Source organism: Ictalurus furcatus, chromosome 11 (genome assembly GCF_023375685.1).
Source record: "Ictalurus furcatus strain D&B chromosome 11, Billie_1.0, whole genome shotgun sequence".
Taxonomy (NCBI): domain Eukaryota; kingdom Metazoa; phylum Chordata; class Actinopteri; order Siluriformes; family Ictaluridae; genus Ictalurus; species Ictalurus furcatus.
In genome coordinates, this window is record NC_071265.1 from 7,967,639 (window position 1) to 7,992,645 (window position 25,007).

Consider the following 25,007-nt stretch of genomic DNA (forward strand, 5'->3'; position numbering starts at 1 on the left):
GAGGGGGGGAGGAATGAAGAAAAAAATTGTAATAAATATTTTGCACCAATTTGCCAAATATGTCTACCATTTGGTTTTCTGCCCAGGTGTTTCCACATTGGAAAAAAAAACATTAATTTTCAAATAAAATCGGCTCATGGTGGACAAATGAGGACACGTTGTATTAAGAGCAGAATATAAGAACGCTAATTTCTTGCGTTTATGAAGTGTGTGTGTGTGTGGTAGTGACTTCATCAGTTTCCTTTGTTAAGTTGAATTGACATGGTGACCGTAACCAACAAACAAATCCTCGCCAGCTGAGAGAAATGATCGGTGAAACTGAAAACAGTTTAGTGTAACGGCAGCGCCCGAATCGACAGGTTAAATAACGTCTGTAAGCAATCTGAGTGAAAGTTGATTACTTTTTGAGAGCGGCTGAGATGGAACACTCTGGAGAGTTCAGCTGTCCTGATTGTAACATGGTGTTTCGCTCCTCTGGACTTTTGGACAAACACAAGTCCCGGTTCTGTATAGGAAGTGCCATAGGAGACCCAGCAGTGCTAAGGAGAGGACGAGTGGAAATCATTGAGCCTGGAAAGGTGGATTTGAGGGTATTACGCCCCACAAAAACAAAGACTCCTGATCTAATTCATGTAAGTAAAACTGTGATGGTATTTGAGTTATATGTATATGAGTATATGGTGTTAGTACAGGCTTACTTGTATTAAGTTACTTTTTGAGTATCGGTGCTGATGTATTGTTTTATCCAGAAACAGTTTAGCTGGTTGCGTATTTTTCAATAATACAAATATAAAGTTGAGGTCATAAGTTTACATACGCCTTGCAGAATCTGCAAAAAGTTAATCATTTAAAAAAAAATTTAAAAAGGGAGAGATCATAAAAATTGCTTTTAGTTTATTTAGTACTGCCTGAATAAGCTATTTCACATAACAGATTTTTACATATAGTCCATAAGACACAATAATCACTGAAAATGAACGGTTCAAAAGTTTACATGCGCTCGATTCTTAATCCTGTGTGTCGATGATCAGTGGCTGTTTTTATGTTTTGTGAGAGTTCTTCATGAGTCTCTTCTTTGTCCTGAGCAGTTAAACTGCCCACTGTTCTTCAGAAAAATCCTCCAGGTCCTGCACATTCTTTTGTTTTTCCAGCATCTGCATATTTGACCCCTTTCCAACAGTGACTATTTGATATTGAGATTGATCTTTTCACACTGAGGAAGACTGAGGGACTCGTACACAACTATTACAAAAGGTGCAAACGTTCACTGATGCTCAAGAAAGCAACACGATACATTAAGGTGGATGTAAAGGTTTAAACAGGATGATCGGTGTAGTTTGTTATTTTGTCGTCTTCTGGGAAACATGTAAATATCTCATGTAGCTTCTGAAGGGCGGTACTAAATGAAAATAAGATCTCAAAACAAAATAGTAATGATTGGTGTAAATTGTTATTAACACTGCAGATTCTACAAGGCGTATGTAAATGTATGACCTCAGCTGTATCGTTCCACTCTTACTCATTGTCTCCTAAAGACTGGACAAGAAAAAGCATAATAAGGGAGGAATAATGTTTGAAATGTGCATAAATACCAGTCCATATTTACAATCCGTCAATTTTTTTAACCTTGTTAACTATCATGAATAGTTTGGTGAGAAAAACTATCCCCTCAAACTCACACAATCCTAGTTATGGGAATTCCAGCTCTTTTCAATGAGTCACGTTATTTGGCTCAGCTTTGTTTTGTTTTTAAAAACCAAAGTGTGCAATAGTTTCATCAGTGATTGTTGTTCTCTTCCTAAGTATATTGAATTGTTAAATGAAATATTACTCTAACTTCTAAATAATGAAATACTGTGCTTTGCAATTGATATTTCTGTGCAATTTAAGTAATTGGGGTGCACGGTGGCTTAGTGGTTAGCACGTTCGCCTCACACGTCCGGGGTTCGATTCCCACCGTGGCCCTGTGTGTGCGGAGTTTGCATGTTCTCCCCATGCTGCGGGGGTTTCCTCCGGGTACTCCGGTTTCCTCCCCCGGTCCAAAGACATGCATGGTAGACTGATTGGCATGTCTAAAGTGTCCGTAGTGTGTGAATGTGTATGTGATTGTGCCCTGCGATGGATTGGCATCCTGTCCAGGGTGTACCCCGCCTTGGGATAGGCTCCAGGTTCCCCCGTGACCTTGAAAAGGTTAAGCGGTATAGAAGATGGATGGATGGAATTTAAGTAATTGTTTTTTTTGTTTGTGAAGCAGCAGTGCAGCTCTCTACTACTTGCAGTACAGAACAGCTCTGATGCTGATTAATTTACACTGCAGGTTCAATCACAAACAAAAGAGGCGGCTCATTCCCGAACAACACATCACTACTAGCAGAGACGGATTTAGTGATTTGGGGGCCCTCATTTCAATGTTTTAACATCAATATTTACATTTTCAGAATACGTTTTTTAGCATTAATAATTAAAAATATATATAACTTGCATTTTTAGTGGGCCCTTGGCTTCTGGGGACCCAAGGCAGTTGCCTACCTTCACCTAGTGCTAAGTCTGCCCCTGACTACAAATCCCATAAGATCAGTAACTTAGCATCTTAATATGCTAACATCTGTATGATATTATTGTGTGTAATTCCACAGCTCTGTTTAATTCTCCAATCTGATTAGACAGATGTTCTATAACAGCAGCTTTAAAGTAGTGCCGTGTGTAATTTAAATCACAGGTTTATATTAATGTGCTGGTTCTAATACGTCATCTTTTCTATAGTAGTAACTCATTTGTGTGGACTTGTATGGTGGACCCAACATGTAATCAAAACTTAATTATACACAGTAAAAGTCTTGTTATTTAACAAAGGAAATGTATAATTGTTGATATGGCCAAGCTTTCTGTAAGATGTTTTTTTTTTTTAGCATTTTTGGAAGGAGTCTCCATTGTCAGTGCTTTGTAATGGTATGTTTTCTGCCAAGAGAGAAGGGTTGTTGTTGTTTTGTGCTTTCAGGTTTCTCAGTCACATAAGCTTTATTTTTTGCCATTAACTTTAAAAGAAAAAAAAAAGAGTCTGGTCAATGAATGACTGTTTGTAGCTGCTATATCAGAACTGAGAACAGGAACTCGTCTTTATGGACGTTCCACAACACTGAATGCAATTATAAATGATTAAAAGTACAACATTTCCTCATTTACAAATTACGATGTTTGATCATCTGCAAATTGCTGTGGTATAAGAGGAGTAAAACATGTCCGGGCATGCTGTCATTTTCCTATAACACCATGTTATGTGGTTTAAAAAATAATAATTATTCTATAAATATGAATATGAATATGAGCGATTTCTTGAGCATGTGTGTGTGAACAGCTGAGCGAGCAGAGAGATCGACTGCTAAGGCAGACTGACAGACGAGAGACCTACAGAGAACCCAGCATGGCTGACTGCCTGTCCTTTAACAAGCTCACTCATGAGGTGTGATGTCAACATCTTGGATTTCAATATGAATAGAAAATTCATATTTTCCATTGTATCAGTGAGAATTTCAAAGTCTACACAGTCAAGTAGATCACGGTAGATTTTATAAATCCTGCATTTCAGTTTCATAAGCTGAGGATGTCGGTTGAAGAGAGTCTGTCCAGAAGACACACACAGGTCAGTTTTTAACAGTGTTACTCTCAATGTGTACGTCTGAAATGTCTGACGGGGAGACTGGAAAAGGCAAGTAGAACTTAGTGGGATTACATCTTTGTACATTCGAAAGCTTTTTTTGTGGAAATAAACGGTTCTTCGTATATGGGTTATATGGATTTTTAAAGGGATTGTATCAAGGCAGGAAGTGGGCTGATGGAGAGAGGCTTCAGGAAGTGTGTGAACACCATGAGCAGAAGCTGGCTGAAATCCGGTCACACACCACCGAGCTGGAGCAACAGAGAAAGGGTGAGCCTGTATCGCTCTTTATTCGTATCGGAGCAACCAGGTTTAAAGATGGAGTCGGTGATTTTAAAATCAGAACATCAGAGAAACTGTGATCTGATGTGGACCATAAACATCCAACCAATCAGGACAACGGAGGCGTCTCGACCAGTCTGCCAGTCAGAGAAAACACACCACAGTGAATCCAGCTGGAAAGCTATTAAAACTTATGTACCACTTGCCTTACACACAGACATTAATATTATATTATATAGTTAATAAATAAATAATTTAAAGTTAATCATTAATGTAATATAAAACAGGCTGCATTGACCATGCTCTTGAATTCTCAATTCTGATTGGTCTGAAGCTGTTGATTAATTTGACAAATCACACGTTTATATTAACGCACTCGTTCTAATGTTATAATTTTTCATCATAACAATTTACAGAGGGACTTGTAAGGCAGACGCTCAGCATAAACAGATTTTATAAATGTGTCTAAATGTTGATATGGTGAATTTTTCTGTGAGGAGATTTTTATTTAGCATTTATGGAAGGAGTCTCAAGTGTCAGTGCTTTGTCAAGGTAAAGTTTTTCAGATTCTTGGCAAAACAACAAGCTGCATTCTTTGTCTTTTAACTTCAAGAAAGAGGAAAATAAGAGGCTAGTGAGGGAATTACTGTTATAATGTAAGTGATAATCAGAACGAACTCTTCACAAGCGTTCGACAACAATAAATGGATAAAAACTATGATACGTCTTCTTTAATAAATAAAACATGAACTGTGTCCCAAATGACGTACTATACACTATGCACTTACGCTATGCATTATATACTCAAGCGTCTAGTATAGGAATTTTAGAGGAATAGTATAATCTCTAATTGAACATTTGTGCATCTAGAGATTGAACGGCAGATAGCCCTGGTTGGGCATGATGGAACGGCTCATCTGAAGGAGATGCTCCATGAACTGAAAGAACAGGAAGAGAGAAACGAGGAGGTTCTGTACCGACTCAGCACTCAGATCAATGCACTACATGGGTGAGAGAGATTGAGGAGGGGGGTGAGAGAGCATGAGGATGAGACAGAGTGAGAAAGAGACTGTGGGTGAGGGTGAGGGTGCAGAGGTGGATGAGAGAGCGTGAGGATGAGACAGTGTGAGAAAGAGACTGTGGGTGAGAGTGAGGGTGCAGAGGTGGATGAGAGAGCGTGAGGATGAGACAGTGAGAGAGAGAATGAGAAAGAGGAGGGGGGTGAGAGTGAGGAGGGTGAAAGAGAGTGTGTGAGAGAGATGAGCTCAGCAGTTTCCTTGCGTGACAATTTCATTGACATTTGTCCCCTGATTTATTTTAGGATGAAAGATGTGAATGTTACTTCAGACCCACTAGAAGACAGAAGATCACAACACGTCACCTTTGACCTCATTTCCTCCGTGGATGGCCCACTCTCCAGCCAGATAAGGTTTGGCTGTGTCTCATAATAGCCTGAATGTGAATAGTCTGAATTAGTTTGATCTATTTCTACATTAAACTTTCCACTCAAATGTTAACATAGTGAGATTTGTGTTGTTTAAATATAAACCAGAAAGAAATAGTCCATAAATTAGCTCTCTTTGAAACTTGGTTGTATCTCCTCAGAGGAGCATGCTTCTTGTTAACAGATCTTTACATCTAGCATACATACAGTCCGGCGGTTCTGATCCAGAGGTTCTGGCCCACCTGCATGACCTGCAGTCTGAGGCTCACACCCTGGAGCAGAGCAGACCTGCAGCTGAGCACCGGAGACGGAAGAAAAGACGTGAGTAATGCAGTGTTTGTGCAACTTTGCTACACCATTTTGTCTAAGCATGAGGGAGCCTGTAACTCCTCCTTCCTGTCTTCAGGAATGAAGTCCTCTCATCCAGCTCTGGACTCCAGTATTCTGGCAGTGGAGCACGAGAACCAGCAACTGGAGGAGCAGATCCTCAAATTACAGCTAGACCGAGAGAGACACCGAGGAAGAGCAGGTAACCCCTGCAACTCACAAGCTTCTTTTGGTTTTTTTGAAATTGTGCAATATCATCTTTGTTGCTTAAATATGATTTCCTTATAGCAGTTCTGACTTGGCAGTCTCAAAAACTAGCAAAAATAGTTAACAGATTACTTGAACCCTGACATAACATACCATAAAAAGTTGCTGTCATGAGTTGCCATGGCAGTTTATGTCTAAATGTAATGTTAAAGTTAGCTGTAATTCTTATAATAACGGACATATTTGAGGCCATGATGGCTTATACCATGTTTTTTCTGATCTTATAAATATGGTTCATTATGAAAACTGTCATGGGTAAGGAATAAAATACAACAGGGTGTACTGTGATAGGAAAATAAACTCCCCAAAGAAATTATTTTCCAATAAGAGCATGTCCTGAAGTGTTTTATTCCTCATATACCACATTAAACTGACAAATGATAGTTTTTTTTCTATGTATTAAAGAACAAAAAATTCCCGTTTCTAGTTACATTTAATGTTGTGACTCATCACAGTAACAAGTTAGTTCCTGTTATCACTTACTTTATAAAAGCTACAGTATGCACAGTCATTCCCTCACCAACCTTGATTTTTCTCAACTTGAAGTTAATATGAAAAATAAAATACAGCTTTTCATGTTACAGCGAAACTGCTGAGTGCTTGACACTGGGAACTCTTTCCATTAATGTAGAGCATGCACCAAACAAGTGCTTCAGAATTTGTTGTTACTACAGAAATGACAACATATTAGACTGGAAGCTTTCATATAAACCTGCCAGTTGAATTTCAGTCGGCTACTACTGTCCGAGCTGATGTTATAGCAAAATAATCATTACCTGACCAATAAGAACTGAGAATTCAACAGCGCTGTGGTAGAGATTTTTAGCCATGGCCACGGAAAATACTTGTTTCCTATTGGCAGACAAAGGCTAGATATTTTCTTATACTGTCACTCAAAAATGTCTTATAGTTCAGTTACAAAAATGATCACAGTTCTAAATAAATGCTTGAACGTTGACATTATTAAACCAAGTTGAAATGCACAACAAGAATAAGGCACCATTAAACAAAAATAATGATATAAATGTGTCAGAAAGTAACAGGATATTAACCTCAGGATTAATTCTTTATTTTCTTTCCATTTTTTTGTGTGTAATTTTTGGGAAGCTGTATTGGCAGCAATCATAAACATATTACATGTTAAGATAAAAACCAAAGTTATTTGTTACACAAAAATTAAGGTAAGTGACATCAAAAGTTAACAACTGGCTCAGTTATTAAGGTTTACAATATGTACCGGTTTTGCAATTTGTGGGTCAATGATTTGAGATGTGAAAGACCTCCAACGTCAGCAAATTTAACAGAAAATTGTAAATATGTGGATTTGTATGATGAGGTGTATGAGATGTATGGTATCATGCCACTCTTGTTAAATAAAGGTGTTACAAAAATACATGCTTATAAAAGCAAAAATGAAGTTGAAATGTCCATAATTATCGTTGAGAAAAATAGTCTGTAATACAATTCTTTTTTTTCCCCTCTCTTTTAATTTATTTATTCATTTTCATATGATTCATTTTCATGTGATTCATTTTCATGTGATTCATTTACAACAATTCTAACATCAAGTACAAAAAGATATCTATAAAACATCCTGATCAAAATCTCAGTATTTGATGTTCTAAACCCTCTGATTTGTTTCTGATTCATACTCTATACAAATTACAGTATGGAGTAAAGATGGCTGAGTGAATAGTGTAGTAAGTAATCAGCGTAAGTTAATTATAGACCTAAACGATCCACCTACAGGGTATCTAGGTGTCAGTAGCATATTTGTGTAGTTTAGTAGTCAGGTTGATAATAATGAAGAACTATTGATGATGTTAACCATCTATTGGCTGGATCTGTCCTTTTCATGACTTTCTGCTGTAGCTGGTCTAGACCTGGATCTGATCCAGAGGCACCACACCTATCAGGTTACCAACCTGCAGGCTGAGATCTCCAACCTGAGGAGAGAAGTGGAGAAAAGCAGGGAGAGAAAGACTTGTCTTCTTGCTCCAGTGGGTGTGATCTGTATTTAATCTGTATTTTAAATCTGTAAAATAAATGGCCATATGCTTACACTGTTTTATGAAATAAGCAAAGTCTAGTGGATCTGTAGATGTTATTACGGTGTTATCTGGCATGTTAGGCAATATTAAATTACATTTTTTACATCATTTATAAAACCAATTATACAACCCCAATTCCAAAAAAGCTGGGACGCTGTGTAAAATGTAAATAAAAACAGAATGCAGTGATTTGCAAATCTCATAAACCCATATGTTATTCACAATAGAACATAGTAGACATAACAAATGTTTAAACTGAGGAAATGTACCATTTTGAATTTGATGGCCGCAACACGTCTCAAAAAATTTGGACTGGGGCAACAAAAGGCTGGAAAAGTAAGTGTTACTAAAAAGAAACAGCAGGAGGTTAATTGGCAACAGGTCAGTAACATGATTGGGTATTAAAAAAAAAAAGAGTATCTTAGAGAGGCAGAGTCTTTCAGAAGTAAAGCTGGGCAGAGGTTCACCAATCTGAGAAAAACTGCATCTACAATTTGTGGAACAATTTCAGAATAATGCTCCCCCCTATGTAAAATGTGAAAATGTGAAGACTATCAATATCTCATAATCTACAGTACATAATATCATCAAAAGATTCTGAGAATGTGGAGAAATCTTTGTGCGCAAGGGACAAGGGTGAAAATCAATACTGCTTGCCTGTGATCTTCGGGCCCTCAGGCGGCACTGCATTAAAAACAGGCATGATTCTGTAATGGAAATCACTGTGTGGGCTCAGAAACACCTCCAGAACTCATTGTCTGTGAACACAGTTCACCGTGCCATCCACAAATGCTGGTTAAAGCTCTATCATGCAAAGAAGAAGCCATATGTGAACATGATCCAGAAACGAAGCTGTCTTCTCTGGGTCAAAGCTCATTTAAAATGGACTGAGGCAAAGTGGAAAACTGTTCTGTGCTCAGACGAATCGAAATGTGAAATTCTTTTTGGAAACCATGCACGCTGCGTCCTCTAATTTAAAGAGGACCAAAGAGGAGAGGGACCATCCGGCTTTTTATCAGCGCTCAGTTCAAAAGCCTGCATCTCTGATGATATGGGGTGCATTAGTGCCTATGGAATGGGCAGCTTGCACATCTGGAAAGGTACCATCAATGCTGAAAGGTATTTACAGGTTTTAGAGCAACATGTTCTTCCATCCAGATTCCATCCCATATTTACTTCTGAGAGACTCTGACTCTCTAATATACTCTTTTTATACCCAATAATGTTATTGACCTGTCATCAATTAACCTAATTATTTGCAAAATGTTCCTCCAGCTGTTTCTTTTTAGTAACACTTACTTTTCCAGCCTTTTGCTGCCCCGTCCCATCTTTTTTGAGATGTGTTGCAACCATCAAATTCAAAATGACCTTATTTTTTTCTCAAAATAGTACATTTCCTCAGTTTAAACATTTGATATGTTTGTTTAATTGTGAATAAAATATGGGTTTCTGAGATTTGTAAATCATTGCATTCTGTTTTTATTTACGTTTTACACAGCGTCCCAACTTTTTTGGAATTGGGGTTTTATATTCATGATTAATCAATGTTGCAGGAATACACTTCACAACAGCACAGACATTTGTTTGATTCAGTGGACTCTCTTGGTCCTGCTCCTTATGATCCTGTGTGAGTCCAGTTCTTTCCTTTTACATCTTAATGAAATATATGTAAGGAATAAAACACTTGGAGGTATGCGTTTATAGGCAGTCGAGTTGTACTTTTATTATAATGAATTAAGCATAACTCCTTGTTCATTACAAGTTCGTTAATAATATTTTATGTTGTACTTGGCAATGTTAGAAACGTATAGTTATTTTTTATTATTATTATAATTTTTTCAATTTAATTTTTAAATTATGATCAGATGGGCACGTATATCCAAAAGTGTGTTATTCCTCTTTTACCACAGCAATTTGTCAACTCTAACAAATGTTTAATTTATTAAAGACCGACATGTTATACATTTTATGTAATTATAGTTATAGTCTAATGATGTGGAACGTCTATATTTCTGTTATCAGTTATGTTGCAGCAGTTGCAAACAGTTGTACCTTCATCAGCCTCTTTTGTTTGGTCTGAGATTGTGATATACACTACATATCGTCCCAACTTTTTTGGAATTGGGGTTGTAGTTTGTTCTTGTACTCATATGTCAACGTACCGTCAGTGACGAGTATTTCAATAACAATTAACAAAACAAATGCCAAACAGCAGTCATTAAACCATAAACTTAATGATAATGTGTATATACAGGTCTGGATTTGTGATCTTCTATGACATGGTCCTTGGCGTGGATGACACATTTAGAACAGTTCATCTGGTAGCCAGGCTATACTCTGGGGGGCAAGAAATCGGGCGACCCACCCCTATGCCACCTGTTCACGGCCAGCCTGCTGGGGCTTTAGGCTATCCACCGAGAAGGCATGCTGGAAACTACGCCTTACTAGCTGTCAAGCAGCCTGTGCACAGGTAACCAGGCTTAATCCTGATTTATTTAGACTTTGTCATTCAATTCTGTTATAGACCGTCTACATGACTGGATTTTGTTCTAATCCGTTCTTCGTTCATTTAAACACTGGAGCGTTAACAGGAAGTGATGGGGTAAAAAATGGCAAACAATAAAATAAATGACCATCCTGCTTTTGGATTCACAGTGTGACATGTCTTACGAGTTCTATTATACGTAATAGACTTCTAATGGTGTCTTGGTTCGTCATGTTGTGTAATAACTTTTATAAAAAATACTCATTAAAATGTCTGTCACCATCTACACTTCAATTTTACTTCAGGTTTCTATTTAAGGCAACTATTTTTCTCATATAATCTTTTACAATTGTGCAAACTAAATGTTTCATGCTGCACTGTCATTATCAGTATGTATTATTACAGCCAAACTTGTTGACTCCGTTAGTATAAATGAACAAAAGCGTGTTTAAAGTCACAAAAACGTGTTTAAAGACTTATTCTGCCATAGTTGCGGTTGTAGGTGATCGGAATTGTTCTCAGTCTGCATGGCCTTAAAACCTATCTTGGTTCTAACCTAGTAATCTGACGGTTGTGAGGTTTAATCCCATGGCTGCCAGAGAACCAATAATGGAGCCACTTAACCGTCAAGCGCTCAGCTCAAGTGTAAGACAAAAAGTGTCTGCCGAATAGCAACGACAATGAGTCTTTTTGAATGAGCGGAAATTCTCACCAGCTAAGTCCACCAGCTCAATTAATATTCCATCCATCCATTTTGTGTACCGCTTATCCTACACAGGGTCATGTGGGGGAGCCGAGAGCCTATCCGCTCAAGCTGTGGGACATCCTGGATGGGGAGCCAGCCCATCGCAGGGCACAATCGAACATACATTCACACACCCGTTCACACACTTCAGACAATTTGGGAATGCTAATCAGCCTACAACACATGCCTTTGGACCGGGGGAGGAAACCGGAGTACCTGGAAGAAACCCCCGAAGCACGGGGAGAACATACAAACTCAGGGTGCAAGTGGGATTTGAACCCCCAACCCTGGAGGTGCGAGACAAACGTGCTAACCACTAAGCGACCATGTAAATTAATATTTGTAATATATAATTATATCACTGCCTAGGCTTAGAATCATGAGATATTTTACCTCTGTAACTGAAAACTGTTCCAAAAACTGAAACTCTCCTCACAGCGTGCAGCCGTCTCCGTCTCTCTGCTTGGTGGTGGAAGTTCAGGTTGTTGGCGTTTTTGAATTGTGTGATCAAGAGATGCGAGGCTGGTCCAAACTGCAGCTCTTTGACGATCACAATCAGGTTCAGAGCGGATTCTGGAAACTTCCTTTCCGCTCTCTGCCTGTGAGGCCGTGCCTCAGCGCGGGCCAGCTCAACTCTGTGCCTCAGGTAACATCCTCAAACGCCTTTCCTATTTTAGCATAGTGCTGTTCTTTGCTTCTCTAATAAGACACAGATGTGTTGGTTCTGTATGTAGAAGAACAATACTCATGTAAAGCATCTCATCTCATCTTGTTTATTCTAAACTGAACCCTTGTTCGTCTGGTTCTCTCCATGATCAGTTGGGTAACATGGAGATTTGCCTTCGTGTAGTTAATGCCCGTGATGGAGATGTACAGTCACGTGCTAAAATCAATCCTAACAATAGCAGACAGTACAAATACCCATCAACGGTATGCAACACACAACTTCTTTCATACCGTTCATTTTAATCAATATTTTCCTACTGATTGTGAATTTAACTTTAAATATGCCCTCACTGTTTAATCATCGCAGGCCATCTCACACTCGCGCACTGACCTGGAAGGACAAACATCCCAGCCGAAAACATTACACCTTTCATCCAATCCTTTTCTTTCTTCATTGCCCCAAACCGATCACGTGGATCCTCCTCCTAAGGACAGTGGTCAGAGGTGAGAATGAGAGATGAACCCCAAACCAGTTGGATCTGGGCTGTTGTGAATATGTATATGTTGAGTTCTGGGTCTCGGTCATCCCTGCTGATTTGTAGAGTCTAATTAGACTGACATGTTTACACAATAGTGCTGTTGAATGCTTGATTCTGATTGGTCAGAAGGTGTTGATTAATTTTCTATGAAGTCAGTTGTACTGACTGCATGGCAAATCTCAGGTTTATATTTATGTACTTGTTCTAATGTTATTGTTTGTATAGTAACTCCCTTAACAGGCCCTCGACACTTTATGTAAGGACATGGTTTAAAAAAAATAAATAAAATTGGAAGGAGTCTACAGTGTCAGTGCTTTGCGACAGATCCATCTCTCTACAGCATTAAATGTGGAACATGTCCTTGTTTAATTGTTACATTTTTTTTTTTTTAATTGTCAGCAAATTGCTGTAGTGTAAGAGGAATAAAACGCTTGGGCATGTGGTGGTGCTTTATGCCTACTGTCATTTGTGCAATCATCAGTTTGTTGTTTTGCATAACTTGAAATTTCTGAATGAATATTAATTTGTTTGTGGATGCTCCCTTTTGAAAAGGAAATGATTCTTATATGTGATTTGAATGTGGCTTTATCATAAACTCACCCAAAAGAAATAAAGATGCCATTGCTTTTTCACTACCTGATGTAAGCAGATACGATTTGATTGCATTTACCTACCTCTTTGTTTTAAACAAACACTGGGGAGTGGTAGCTTGTAATTCTGTGAGCAGTAACCAATTACTTTACTTCATGGCTCTTGAGGGGGAAGTCACAGCTTTACTACTAGTCCATCAGGTGTCATTTCTTGGTCCACTGTTCTTTTTCCTTCATACTAAATTACTAGGCTCAGTGGTCAGACCTCAAACTCCACCAAACCAGCTGACCTACTGCTAGAGAACTCCTCTTTGATGGACCGCTCGTTCAACAACACACTCACAATCCATCCAGCAAACTTGCCCTGAAGTTGAGCTGGCATGCAGGTGTGTACGATGCCTAATGCTGATGACGCTTGGTGTGTGCTTATCTGAGGTCCAAACATGCTCAAAGTATAAGATCTCATTGCTTCTAAAGATGTTCAGATTTTTATTTTCTACATTTTGGCTTCATTTGATCTTTTTGATATTAGTTGTCCATCACGTCTCGATTTCTTGAACTTAGTGTCAACATTGTCTACATTTTGTAAGATTGTGTAGATCTGCTAAATGCAGATCTAAAGGAAACTGTCACACAGAGGCCTGTTGTGGCAAAGAGCTCTCCCTCCTCTCTCCGTTTCACATATCAGTTTGTACAAGTTCATACTTGCAATCACCACCATTCTTTTATCTTAACATTAGATCCAACATACTACACCCATACTTCCATAAGTGCATGGTTATGAAAATGAACTCTTGTACAATTTTCACACCTACTGGAAGTCAGTAGACTTGTTTCATGGTCAAGTGTCAAAGATTAGATTACCATTACTGGAAGAAGGTGCTATTTTATATACACTGGAGCTTAATGCAAAACCAACAACACCTTCAATTAGTTAAATTTGACCTGTACTATCACAAGTTAAAAGACCAATAGATAACATTGGAAACAATTTAATGCAATACAAAAACCATCTCCTGTGCCTGAAAAGTACTTGTTTCAGATTTCTATAAATTCCCAGTAATCTTTTATTTTTGCCCACTCTGGTTGCATCCTGGTGTTACTTCTAAATATTGTGTTGGGTCCATTTTCAGGTCTCTTGATTGTCATCTTCCCATTAACTTTAGCCTGCTTGACAGGTTTCTTCAGAGCATTTGGACATGTCACACAGTAGATCTGTAAGCACATCAAGTGCAAGTGACTATACCTTTGCATAAGGATTTAATATATTTGAGTGTTCATGAAGAGGCACACAGCTGGGAAGAGTTGACAAACCTACTTTCAACCCAGATACTACCTTTTATGCTGAAGTATAAATTAATCACTATACACGGCCCTAACCTGAAGGATGCCCAGAGCTTCCTCTTAAGCATTTTTACAGTTTGCCTGTACAGCTACCATAGGGAGCTTCCACTTGATCACCTTTACAGGCTCTCAGACATCAGCTTCCAACATACTCTAATCCAGGGGCAGTGGTTAAAGGTTCTGGGTTACTGATCAGAAGGTCAGGAGTTCAAGCCCCAGCACTGCCAAGCTACCACTGTTGGGCCCTTGCATAAGGCCCTTAACCCTCAATTGCCCAGTTGTATAAATGAGAAATGCAAGTAGTGCTGGATAAGGGTGTACCAAATGCCATAAATGTAATCCCAAACTTAAACCCACCCTCCAAGTAAAAAGGGCAGGTTGTGCTCAGGTTTCTGAAAGACAGTTGATGTATGCAAATATTTATTGAAACTTTACAATACAAAATCTTGGACAGACACAGAAAGGTAGATGTCCTATTTACAAAACAAAATGCTGTTCATGAAGAGACTTGAGGCAGGCATGCTGTGCTGGTTGGAAGATCAGTGGGCAGCTCGGTAGAAAGCTCCATCATGCCGTGGCTTCAGCTGAGGTAGATGAATTCACAGCCTAAAACAAACATGTTATGAAAGTCAACACAAATAAATAACTGAAGTGTACTAAAAGCAAAAGGACTGGCAGCACTTTAGTTTCACAGCCTAGAAGACATTATACAGCAAACCACAACCCATAAGCAAAAAAAACAAACAAAATTGGATCCTGCAGATGATCCGTATTGGGGATAGGCATGCGTGATGGATCCACATATTAGGCCCTGTCCTGAAGCACCTCCACTAACCCTACAAGCAGAAACATTAAGCCTATCAACTCGCCTCCTGTTCCATTTTCTCCTGGACTCCATTGCTGTTGCTGGCAGAGTCGGCGCTGCCATTAACTGTGGTCTCCTGTTTGACCTTTTTAGCATCACTGTCCTTTTTTGGGCTCTCGTCTTCTGGTTTCCTCTGTGCAGGAATACAAAGCAGGATAGAACAGACTTTATTGCTTCCTCTTACCCCTTCAGCTCCTCATCTAATCTACCGCCCAACCGCACAAATCCACAGCTGCACTCACAGCAATCACACTATTCACGAGCCACCTGATAACCATGACACATTGCTTAACTTCTCTAATCACAGACACATGCATGCCTCTCTTCATGACAGTAAGGGGGCTTAACTTCTTTTTAAACATGAGGGCAAAAACAGTTAGGGTCTCTTGGAGAGGCAGGTAATGAGAGTGGGCACTGGACGGACCCTCACCTTTTTACGGACTAGATGAGAGATATCCGATGCAGATTTTGAAGAGGACGCACTGTCAGCAGCAGGCTTAACTGCTATCTGAAATCAGATCAGAGCGAGTGATAAAGGTTGAAGTCAAAATCCCAAATATTGTGCAAATTAAATTTTTTTTTCCAATGTACCAGGGTGGCTGTAGATGAAGATGAACCACTGTTTTCAGCTGCAAATCCTGATGATGTAGAGGCCCCTCCCTGAAAGATGAAAAGCTCAGCACTTATTCATACTAGACTACCATTCCATTTTCAGTACAGTTTCCTTCAACTCACCAGGGTCTGGTGAATTGCTTCTGATGCTGAAGGAGCTGTCTGCTGGCTTTCCTTTGCATCTTCCACCTTCTCAGCAATTTCTGGCAGCAGCTGCTTTAGCTCTGCTAGTTCACGCTTTTCCTCTGCTGCTCCTTCAGCACCTTCTGTTTTGTCAATTACTTCCTGAAGCATGGCTGGTAAGAGGAACATCAAAAGACTCAAATGTTTATCTTCATTGAAAAGTCTTGAAATGAGATTGATTCACCACCACTGTTACAACACTCGATGAGGGATAACCAACACTATGGAAGTCTCACACGAACCACAACATACCCAGGCGGCTCTCGATGACTTTGATGGAATTGTTGAACTGGTGGATGGCCTTGCTGTATTGGCCTGTGTAGCTAAAAGTCATGCCCAGCTGGTAGTGAGTCTCTGCTAGGAGACGACTGTGAGGAGGAAGATGCTTCAGCTGTATGGATAAGCACTCCTGGAAGTCCTCTAGAGCCTGGATGTAGTTACCTACAAAAAGACCAAACTAGGCTCAGTCATGGAAGAGATCTGTACTAATCTACAGTCTTTGGCTACCTGACTATTTGGAATCATCCAGGTGGAGAGTTCCTCCCTAGGAATATTGAGAATTATCCACTGCTTAAAATAATCAACTCAATTTGATTTTAGATCATGCCTTTTCAGTTTGCTCATTTGTAGGTTTGTCACCAACACCAAATAGATCCAGTGAGCAGGCTTTGGCCACAAGTGTACAAATTTCCATGAGCTAAGATCCAACACCAAGCTAAATTTCACAACCAATTTACTTTTTAAAGTAATTTCTTTTAAAAGTTCTTGGCCAAACATACCTGATTCTGCACCAACTTCACCAAGTTTCAAGAAGATTTGTGCTGCCATTAGCTGGTCCTCTTTGCTTTCCTTCCTGTAAGCAAGACATTGTTTTTTCCAGAGCAAGGGCAATTACACAAGTGTGGGGGGTTCTCTCTGCAAGCCTTCATACCTTTTGTAAATCACTTTAGCCACTTCCAACATCTCCCATGCTAACTGGAGATTGCCAACATCCTCCTCCTCCTCACCCTCCTGCAAAAACAGACAAAAAGTGTGGGGAAAAAGTAATATGGATTCTTGCATTTATCAACACTCCCTCAGAACATCCCTGGATTAAACACAAACCTTGTCCTCTGCATTGGCATCCGCTTCCTCATCATCGTCATCATCTTCATTATCATTCTCAGCATCTAAACAGGTAGACACTGCAAGTCAGTTGAAACCAACAAACATGGCAAGACATCATCTGTGAAAGCCACCATTACATTTCCATCATGAGCTGAGAGCCAAGAAAGGTTCACCAAGTGGAAAAAAAAAAAAAAAAAAAAAAAAAAAGCCACTATAAACCCATTTCTTCACCCATACCCCTGCCATGTGCTCCATTTAACAAATCTACCTCCAGCATCTTCCTCCGTAGGCTCTGCCTGTTCATTCCCACTCGGTTCTTCTGTGCACTTAACATCTTGCTCAGCATCCTCCTTTGCCACTTTTGTAACCACATCTTCCTGTTTTGAGGAGCCATCTTTGTCCAACTCCTCAACATTTTCAGCAGTCTGCTCTTCACCTTTGACACTTCCTGTGGACGTCTTTCCATTTTTGGCAGGCACCTCAGTCTTCTCTCCATTTCCTGCAAGAACCTCAGTCTTCTCTTCAATTTCAGCAGTCATCTCAGTCTTCTCTCCATTTCCTGCAAGAAAATCAGTCTTCTCTCCAATTTCAGTAGCATTTTCCTTGGTAGCTTCCTTGACTTCTTGTTCCTCTTTGTCCACTTTTGGTTCCCCTTCCTGAGAATCCCCTTTCTCCACAGACATAGCTTCATAAACCTGTTCCCGGAGCTCATCTCTGGTTCTCTCTGTATTGTGGTGGAAACATTAAGTACCTTGCCAGCTTAAAACAGAAATTACGTCAAGCAAGACATTGTGACCAATGACAGTGGTTTGGTTTTGAACCCCGCATTGTGCAAGATCTTCCTAACAAAACCCATATCTGCAAGTGGTCCAAATATTTGATATGACAGTTTGTCCTTTTAGCATGTTCCACAACCATGAGGAAATGCACAACACCACCACCCTGCTGCCAATCCCTTATACCACCCCTCTCCAAATAAGTCATTAACATTAATAACTTCTAATTAATAACTTGAATAAACTTCTCTCCTTTTTACCACAACCATTTTATGCATTCAGTTTAACAAGGTTCCCTGGTCTGCCTTTCAAAAATGCAATTTCACATTTCTCTACAAAGTGGCAGTGACCAGTCAAAAAAAAAAAAAAAAAAAAAGAGGCAATTTCTACTCCATACAATATTAGTCTATACTCCATGCCAGTAATGAAACCATGCAGGTTTAAAATCAAACAGCACTCGGACAAATCAATTTCCTGATTAATTGTAAACACTAATGGTTGACAGCAGCTCATTTTCATTCAGAAATAAACAAATTGGAGCCACTCACTATTTTATTAACTCTCAAGCTGGGGTCTACATCAGTTTTAGCATGCATGGAAGAAATGTTAACACCAGTGACAAACAAATGGCACTATACATTTTTACTTCAAATTAGAACAAAACCCCCAAAACATTACTTTTATAACCACTAATGAAGCAGTGTTTAAAGATCTGGTGTTTCCACCAAAATACCCACCATCCAAGTTATCTGCACTCTCAATCTTCGAGTCATTCTGCTTCTCACCCTCCTCTGAGGATTCCTCCGGGACTCCCTCCAAAGCATTACCCAAGACAGAGTTCTCCATCCTGCAAGAGTACACCCACCAAGTGATAAATGATTTGGCTTAAAAGATGGGTTCAAGAGCCAAAAGCAATAAACTGTTTGGTGCATTACCTGGCAAGTTCTAGCAAGGACTTCCCACACAGGAAGAACGCCTCTCCACATTCGTCAGCTGTGTCCCCATATTTTTCAGCTCTGTGGGAATGGTTTGATTAAAACCGATTGTAATAAAATTGTGTTCCTATAGTGCTTCATCCAACTTAAAGCAGTCAAGCACAACTTTTCATTAAACACACTACTGATGCAACAGTACGAAGTGCTCAAATTCAAGTTCAAAGATGCGTAAATTGTCCCCTTAGTCACACAAGATACCATAAGAGTGTAAATAACAGGCACTACCCCAGTTCCAGTGGTTGGAAGGTTACATAACTACAAAACAGAATGGGCAAGTGAAATGGTTGCAGTGTCAAAAGTCATGCATTTTTAAATGTGAAAGGGTTTATCAATATAGGGAAAGAAGTCCAAATTCTAGTCCAGAATAAATCACATGTACACCACAAATAAACCAGACATTAGGTTGATATACACCCATGCTACATGCTTTACCAAACAGGCCTGCAAACATGACAAGTACACAAGGTCAATTGTGGGGCTGCAACCAATGATTAGTTTCTCAACCAAATAATACAATTAAAAACAAAAAAAGGCACCAAATTAAGCCAGTCCTAAATTTATAAAAAAATAAAAACCCTTTCACCATGTTACTCACTCCCTTTAGGCATATTGTTTTACTCATGCTAACTTTGATTGTACAGTTTTAATTATATTACAGATTTTACTTGCATTAAACTGTTGATCAACACATCAAAATTGCAAGTGATGACTAACATGGCCTAGTTATAAATCGATCGCTCCAGTTCTAATAAAGTTGACACTGCAAGTGTGCAGATACAGCATGACCGTAAACTAATTAAATTAAACCTTTTAAGCAATTCACACCAGTTTCCCCAAACACTCGCACACCGTGGATCATTTGGGATATAAACAATTGTGCATCACTGCTTTAGAAAGTTCACAACATTCAATATAAAACCCTGCCTTGGAGGACTTGATTACACCACCGTCTGATGGCGACAGCTCATGTTGGGCATAAAAGGTAATGCTGAAACAGTAAACTGAAGAAATTCATCGTGGTTGACAGTATTCAGCTAAAGCTAGTGGTGTTGCATTACGTGCATTTGATGTGTGCCATCCACTGGGAAACGGCTTATACTTCCGGTTAATAACCCCCCTGCCTAAAATCGATCTGAGATGATACTGTCCTAAAGTTCATACAATAGACAGTAGAGTACATAGTGCAAGTGTATAGCGAGTCATTTTGGACACAACTTTGGTCTGTACTCTTTAGACTAGCTAATCGATAATGAGTCGCTGAGAATTTTCATAATTACTTCCTTTAATTGATTGGTTGTTGCAGCTCTAGTCAGTTGTACTCACAGCATAGCACAAGCCTCCTGAAACACTGTGACTGCAGACACAACATCTCCCATGACCAGGTGCCTGTTTCCAGTGCCAATCAGCTTCTTCGCCTCTTCAGCCACATCACCAGAGCTGCAAACCATTCAAGATGTTCATGTTACAGGCATAACTATATTTTCACTGATTTTAATATTAGGTAGCAGACACCTGAAATCTCACCTCTCTGCAGCACTGGATGAGCAAGGCTTCTCTTCCACACTGGGAAGAGAGAAGGGAAGTTAGTTTGCACACTAATTTCTCTGATCTACTCAAAACAAGGCAGAGGAGTGTCCAGTTTAATTACTTGGGTGCATCACATCACAATACTGGATATTTCTTTGATGCACAGCACATTATATGAACTACATGAAAAACTAAGCTCACTCAGTACATTTAATTGGATTATTGTCCATGTAAGACAATACTCTGATTAAGAAACTACCATGTAAACAGATTTAAGATTACCTTAATCCAACTAAAGTCAGACTCAGAGTAAACAAATTTAGTTAAGACGTGTGGAGTATTCCTATTTTAGGCGTGTTAGACATGTACACATCTTAAGCAGACTATTAAGGTCGTGTGGAAGGTTTCACCACATTTTGAGACAGGACATGTACACAGCAATGCTCAACCGTTTGATGGCAAACGAGAGCAAGGCTGCGTCTGAAACGGCATACTTACCTACTATGTAGTAGCTGTCTTATTGTCTTGACTCGATTTGTTTACGTCAAGTACGACTTTAGTCGTATTAAGGTAATCTTATATCGCCGTTTACATGGTAGTTTCTTAATCAGGTTAATATTGGATTATTGTTGTGCATGTAAACATAGTCACTGATCAACAACTATGAACATAGTCGAAAAGGAAAAAGCCACAAATACTAACAGGATACTGTTTGCAATTTAAACATTGGATCAGCTGCTTCCAAGTTTGTAAGATTTATTTCTTAGAAACAAATGTGACCATTCATCACAATATCCATATTTTATAGTCATTCAGCATGTCTGGAAAGACAAAAGTGAAAGAGAAACTTGCCACCGACATGTTTGTTGTCAGACAATGAAACGAGTATGAAAGTGACTGAAACAGCACATTAAAAGACTACATGTTAACCAGCAGTCACTTCTGCACGGATAAAACCTGATATAACCACATCACCACCTGACCAAACACCACACGTTAAACAACGGTTGGGCTTTTGAATATAAATTTCCATGTCACTCAGACACAAAGTTAGACACAACAGAAGATCTCTACACTGAATGTGGAGTGTCTCTAGGTGGGAAAGCAGGACCATCCCTAAAGGGGTCTGAAAAATTGACCAGAGCCATCTCTGTTAAAACAAGAGTGAATAGCAGGAGGAGGAAGAAAAAGGTAGTGCTACAGCAGGAATGACATTTTGAGTGAAAGGACTGTATTCATGTTTTACCAAAAATAAAACACTTTAAAAGTTAGAGCAATTTTGTATTTATTGACTATAATTCAAGCACCACTAGATAAAAAAGAGGGCTATTTAAGCTTTCAGTACTTAATTTCAAAAAGTAAAATTCAAGCACCTTAAACAAACCCTGTATTATGTTTTTTTTTTTTTTAAATCAAGGTCCAAGAGAGGGGCAACTACCCCTCTCCCAAAACAGGGCAATAGAGGAGCAACCATTTCCTTCCACTAGCAGAGAGAACAGCTGTCTGGATAAACAGCTCATATACAGTTTATGACTTCTTAAAGCTTAATACATCAATTTTACACAGTGATAAATATGTGATTAAGAGTTTACAAGCGTGAAGCCCAGAAATAATCCCAAACAAATTAATAAACGAGACATATCTGCCTAAAGTGTTATTCTCAGGGGATTTATTTTACATTGCAGGCAAACCTTGAATCCCGGCGTTTCCCTCTCCCTAGAGTGACAAATCACAGCATTATGATTAAAATCAATAATTAACTATGATTTCTTTTATCACTACATGTTGTCGGTGTTTAATCCTAACCTCAAAAACAAAAGACACCCCCATGTAGACATAAATAAAGAGGTGTGTAAAAAGTTTGAGCGCTTTTGGTGTAAGGTAACCATGGTAGCCGCTAGCTTAGCTACAGTCGACGCATAAGTGCAGCTAGCATGAGCACGCGCATTCAGCCTGGGAGAAAAATTAAGCTTGTTTAGATTTACAAATTCTAACAGGTTTGTGAGATTATAGAAGAAAGAAAAAAAAATACAGCATGGACAGTTTAGAGCTGCTAGTGCGACAGAAGAGAAAGTAAACCGACTTAACCGAAACTAGCAAAGCAACTTAGCCGCGGCTCTCCCGCCAAACGCCGCGTACTCGCGCACTCAGTAGTGCGGAGGGAGCGTTAGGCGTCGTGTTGATGCGTACTGATTAGTGCGCAAGTGCTGAACCAAGGCTTCGACGGAGCACAACAACAAAACTAGCCTGAGCGCGCTACAGCTAACACTAACACACAGCGCGAACATCTGCGCAAAACTTACGCCTCACTGGTCGAAGAAGCGGCGACAGTGTTTTCCTCCGGCATCTTCAGCGTCCGCCTTACCAACAACTTAACCTACACAAAGCAGCCCAGGAGAAAACAACAGACCCACACACGACTGATTCTGAACCGAGCACTGTTGGCGCCTTTAAATACGGATGCTGACTTCACTTCCGCTGAACTTTGACCGCCCCGTCAAAGCGCGGGAAATGATTTTAAAGGGCACGCTGCTTGGAAACTCGACTGCTCAGTTTCGACTGCCGACACATGAGCACTATTTCCTACACCTGATGTAGAGTTGAGGTCAGAAGTTTACATATGTCATGCTGAATCTACAAAATGTTTATAATTAAAATAAATATATAAATAAGAGGGCACATGGTGGAAGTTTGCATGTGCTATGGGGGATTCCTCTGGGTATTCCGGTTTCCTCCCCCAGTCCAAAGACATGCGTAGTAGGCTGATTGGCATGTCCAGACTGTCCATAGTGTATGAATGGGTGTGTGTATGTGCCCTGCGATGGATTGGAACCCCGTTCAGGGTGTACCCCGCCTTGTGCCCGATGCTCCCTGGGATAGGCTCCAGGTTCCCTGCGACCCTGTAGGACAAGCGGTATAGAAAATGGATGGATATAAATGAGGGTTTACGGTGGCTTAGTGGTTATCACGTCCGCCTCCTGTCGTGGCCCTGTGTGTGCGGAGTTTGCATGTTCTCCCTGTGCTGTGGGGGTTTCCTCCCCCAGTCCAAAGACATGCGTGGTAGGCTGACTGGCATGTCCAAAGTGTCCGTTGTGTATGAATGGGTGTGTGTGATTGTGCCCTGCGATGGATTCGCACCCTGTCCAGGGTGTACCCCGCCTTGTGCCCCATGCTCCTTGGGATAGGCTCCAGGTTCCCCGTGACCCTGAAGGATAAGCGGTAGAAAAATATTTTTTATTTAGTTCTGCTCTGAATAAGCTTTCTCACATAACAGATGTTTACATATAGTCCACAAGACACAATAATAACTGAATTTACAAATGAACCAATTCAAAAGTTTACATACGCTTGATTTTTAATACTGTGTGTCTTTACCTGGATGATCAACAACTGTTTTTATGTTTTGTGATAGTTCTTCATGAGTCTCTTGTTTGTCCTGAGCAGTTAAACTGCCCACTGTTCTTCAGAAAAATCCTCCAGGTCCTGCACATTCTTTTGTTTTTCCAGCATCTTCTGCATATTTGACCCCTTTCCAACAGTGACTATATGATGTTGAGATCCATCTTTTCATGCCGAGGACAACTGACAGTCCCACCTGCTTTATACATTATTGCATTATAACAAATGCAAACAAATATTTACACATAAACAACAACCAAAACTTTAAAAAAAAAAATTGCATTCCTTGATTGCCTAAATGGTCAAGTATTTCTCTTTTACCAGGATTTAGGAAAAATGTTTGTGTTTGTAATATATTGCGGTTAAATCTGTCTATACTTCTTTCATTCATCTTCAGTAACCCCGTTATCCTGCTCAGGGTCATGGCAGATCCAGATCCACTCAGTGAGAGGCATCATGCGTGAACACACACACACACACTCACACCTAGGAGCTATTTAGTGTAGCCAGCCCACCTATCTGCATGTTTTTGGAAGGTGAAAAAACACCAAAACCCCTACGTGTACAGGTGAAGAATATGTGAAACTCTACACAGACAGTAACCTGAGCTCAGGATCCAACTCAGCACCCTGGAGTTGAGACGTGACAATGCTAGCCACTGCACCGTTTTGTCTGGTCATACTGATACGTATAATTGTGTATTTTCAACAGCGAAAGTCAACATTATGTCAGCAAATCACATGTCCAAAAAGGCTGTGAAGGGAAAACAACAGTGGGCCTTAAAACAGAGCCTTGTAGGACACCATACTCATACTGTGTTTCATGAGGTTCTCAAAGTGCTCTAGTGATGCTGATAAACTAGCAACAGTTTATCTAAAAATTCACCTTAGTATCCAAAGAGATTTTTTTTTTGTCAGGTGAAATGATGAGTAACGTTTGAACATGTGGGTTTCTTTAAGAGGCAGGATGACTTTGGGTGTGTGTTGGGTAAATACAAAAACCCTGTCTCAGATCATTCTCATTCACTTTCACTATGGATTCTTATATGTAGAGACAAAACACATCATCGTAGTTAAATATGTGAAGTGAAACCATTGAAAACACAGTATTGTTAAATATCATTTTCTGCATCAAATACACTGTAGTCA

General features: G+C 39.6%; 2 protein-coding genes across 3 annotated transcripts; one reads left to right on the forward strand and one right to left on the reverse strand.

Annotated features, from left to right (window-relative positions):
• Positions 1-37: 37 nt before the first annotated feature.
• On the forward strand, positions 38-13,663 carry ccdc17 (coiled-coil domain containing 17). The gene is given in 14 exon segments (XM_053636999.1): positions 38-704; positions 3,356-3,460; positions 3,587-3,670; positions 3,826-3,925; positions 4,808-4,946; positions 5,259-5,366; positions 5,566-5,702; positions 5,788-5,970; positions 7,848-7,979; positions 10,049-10,100; positions 10,281-10,496; positions 11,695-11,902; positions 12,076-12,186; positions 12,290-13,663. Coding segments are annotated over 14 exon segments (2,001 nt in total). The 5' UTR covers positions 38-419; the 3' UTR covers positions 12,431-13,663.
• A 1,139-nt stretch (positions 13,664-14,802) lies between these two features.
• On the reverse strand, positions 14,803-22,929 carry nasp (nuclear autoantigenic sperm protein (histone-binding)). Of its 2 annotated transcripts, XM_053636115.1 has the most exons (14): positions 22,764-22,929; positions 20,458-20,496; positions 20,257-20,370; positions 18,874-18,954; positions 18,676-18,785; positions 17,160-17,224; positions 16,987-17,066; positions 16,835-16,908; positions 16,308-16,496; positions 15,996-16,168; positions 15,852-15,920; positions 15,691-15,768; positions 15,265-15,393; positions 14,803-15,001 (listed from the first exon to the last, which is right to left on the reverse strand). In XM_053636115.1, the coding sequence occupies exons 1-14, from the start codon at positions 22,805-22,807 to the stop codon at positions 14,963-14,965; spliced, it is 1,284 nt and encodes a 427-aa protein (XP_053492090.1). In that variant the 5' UTR covers positions 22,808-22,929; the 3' UTR covers positions 14,803-14,962. The 2 variants fall into 2 exon arrangements, with proteins under 2 accessions (XP_053492090.1, XP_053492091.1); XM_053636116.1 differs by lacking the exon at positions 15,265-15,393.
• Positions 22,930-25,007: the final 2,078 nt, after the last annotated feature.

Coding starts and splice junctions, on each gene's coding strand:
- nasp (XM_053636115.1), bottom strand. CDS start 22,807: ATGCCGGAGGAAAACACTGTCGCCGCTTCTTCGACCAGTGAGGC. Junction 20,497..22,763: donor GCTTCTTCGACCAGTGAGGC/GTAAGTTTTGCG, acceptor CTCTCTTCCCAG/TGTGGAAGAGAAGCCTTGCT. Junction 15,394..15,690: donor CTCATCTAGTCCGTAAAAAG/GTGAGGGTCCGT, acceptor ATTCCTGCACAG/AGGAAACCAGAAGACGAGAG.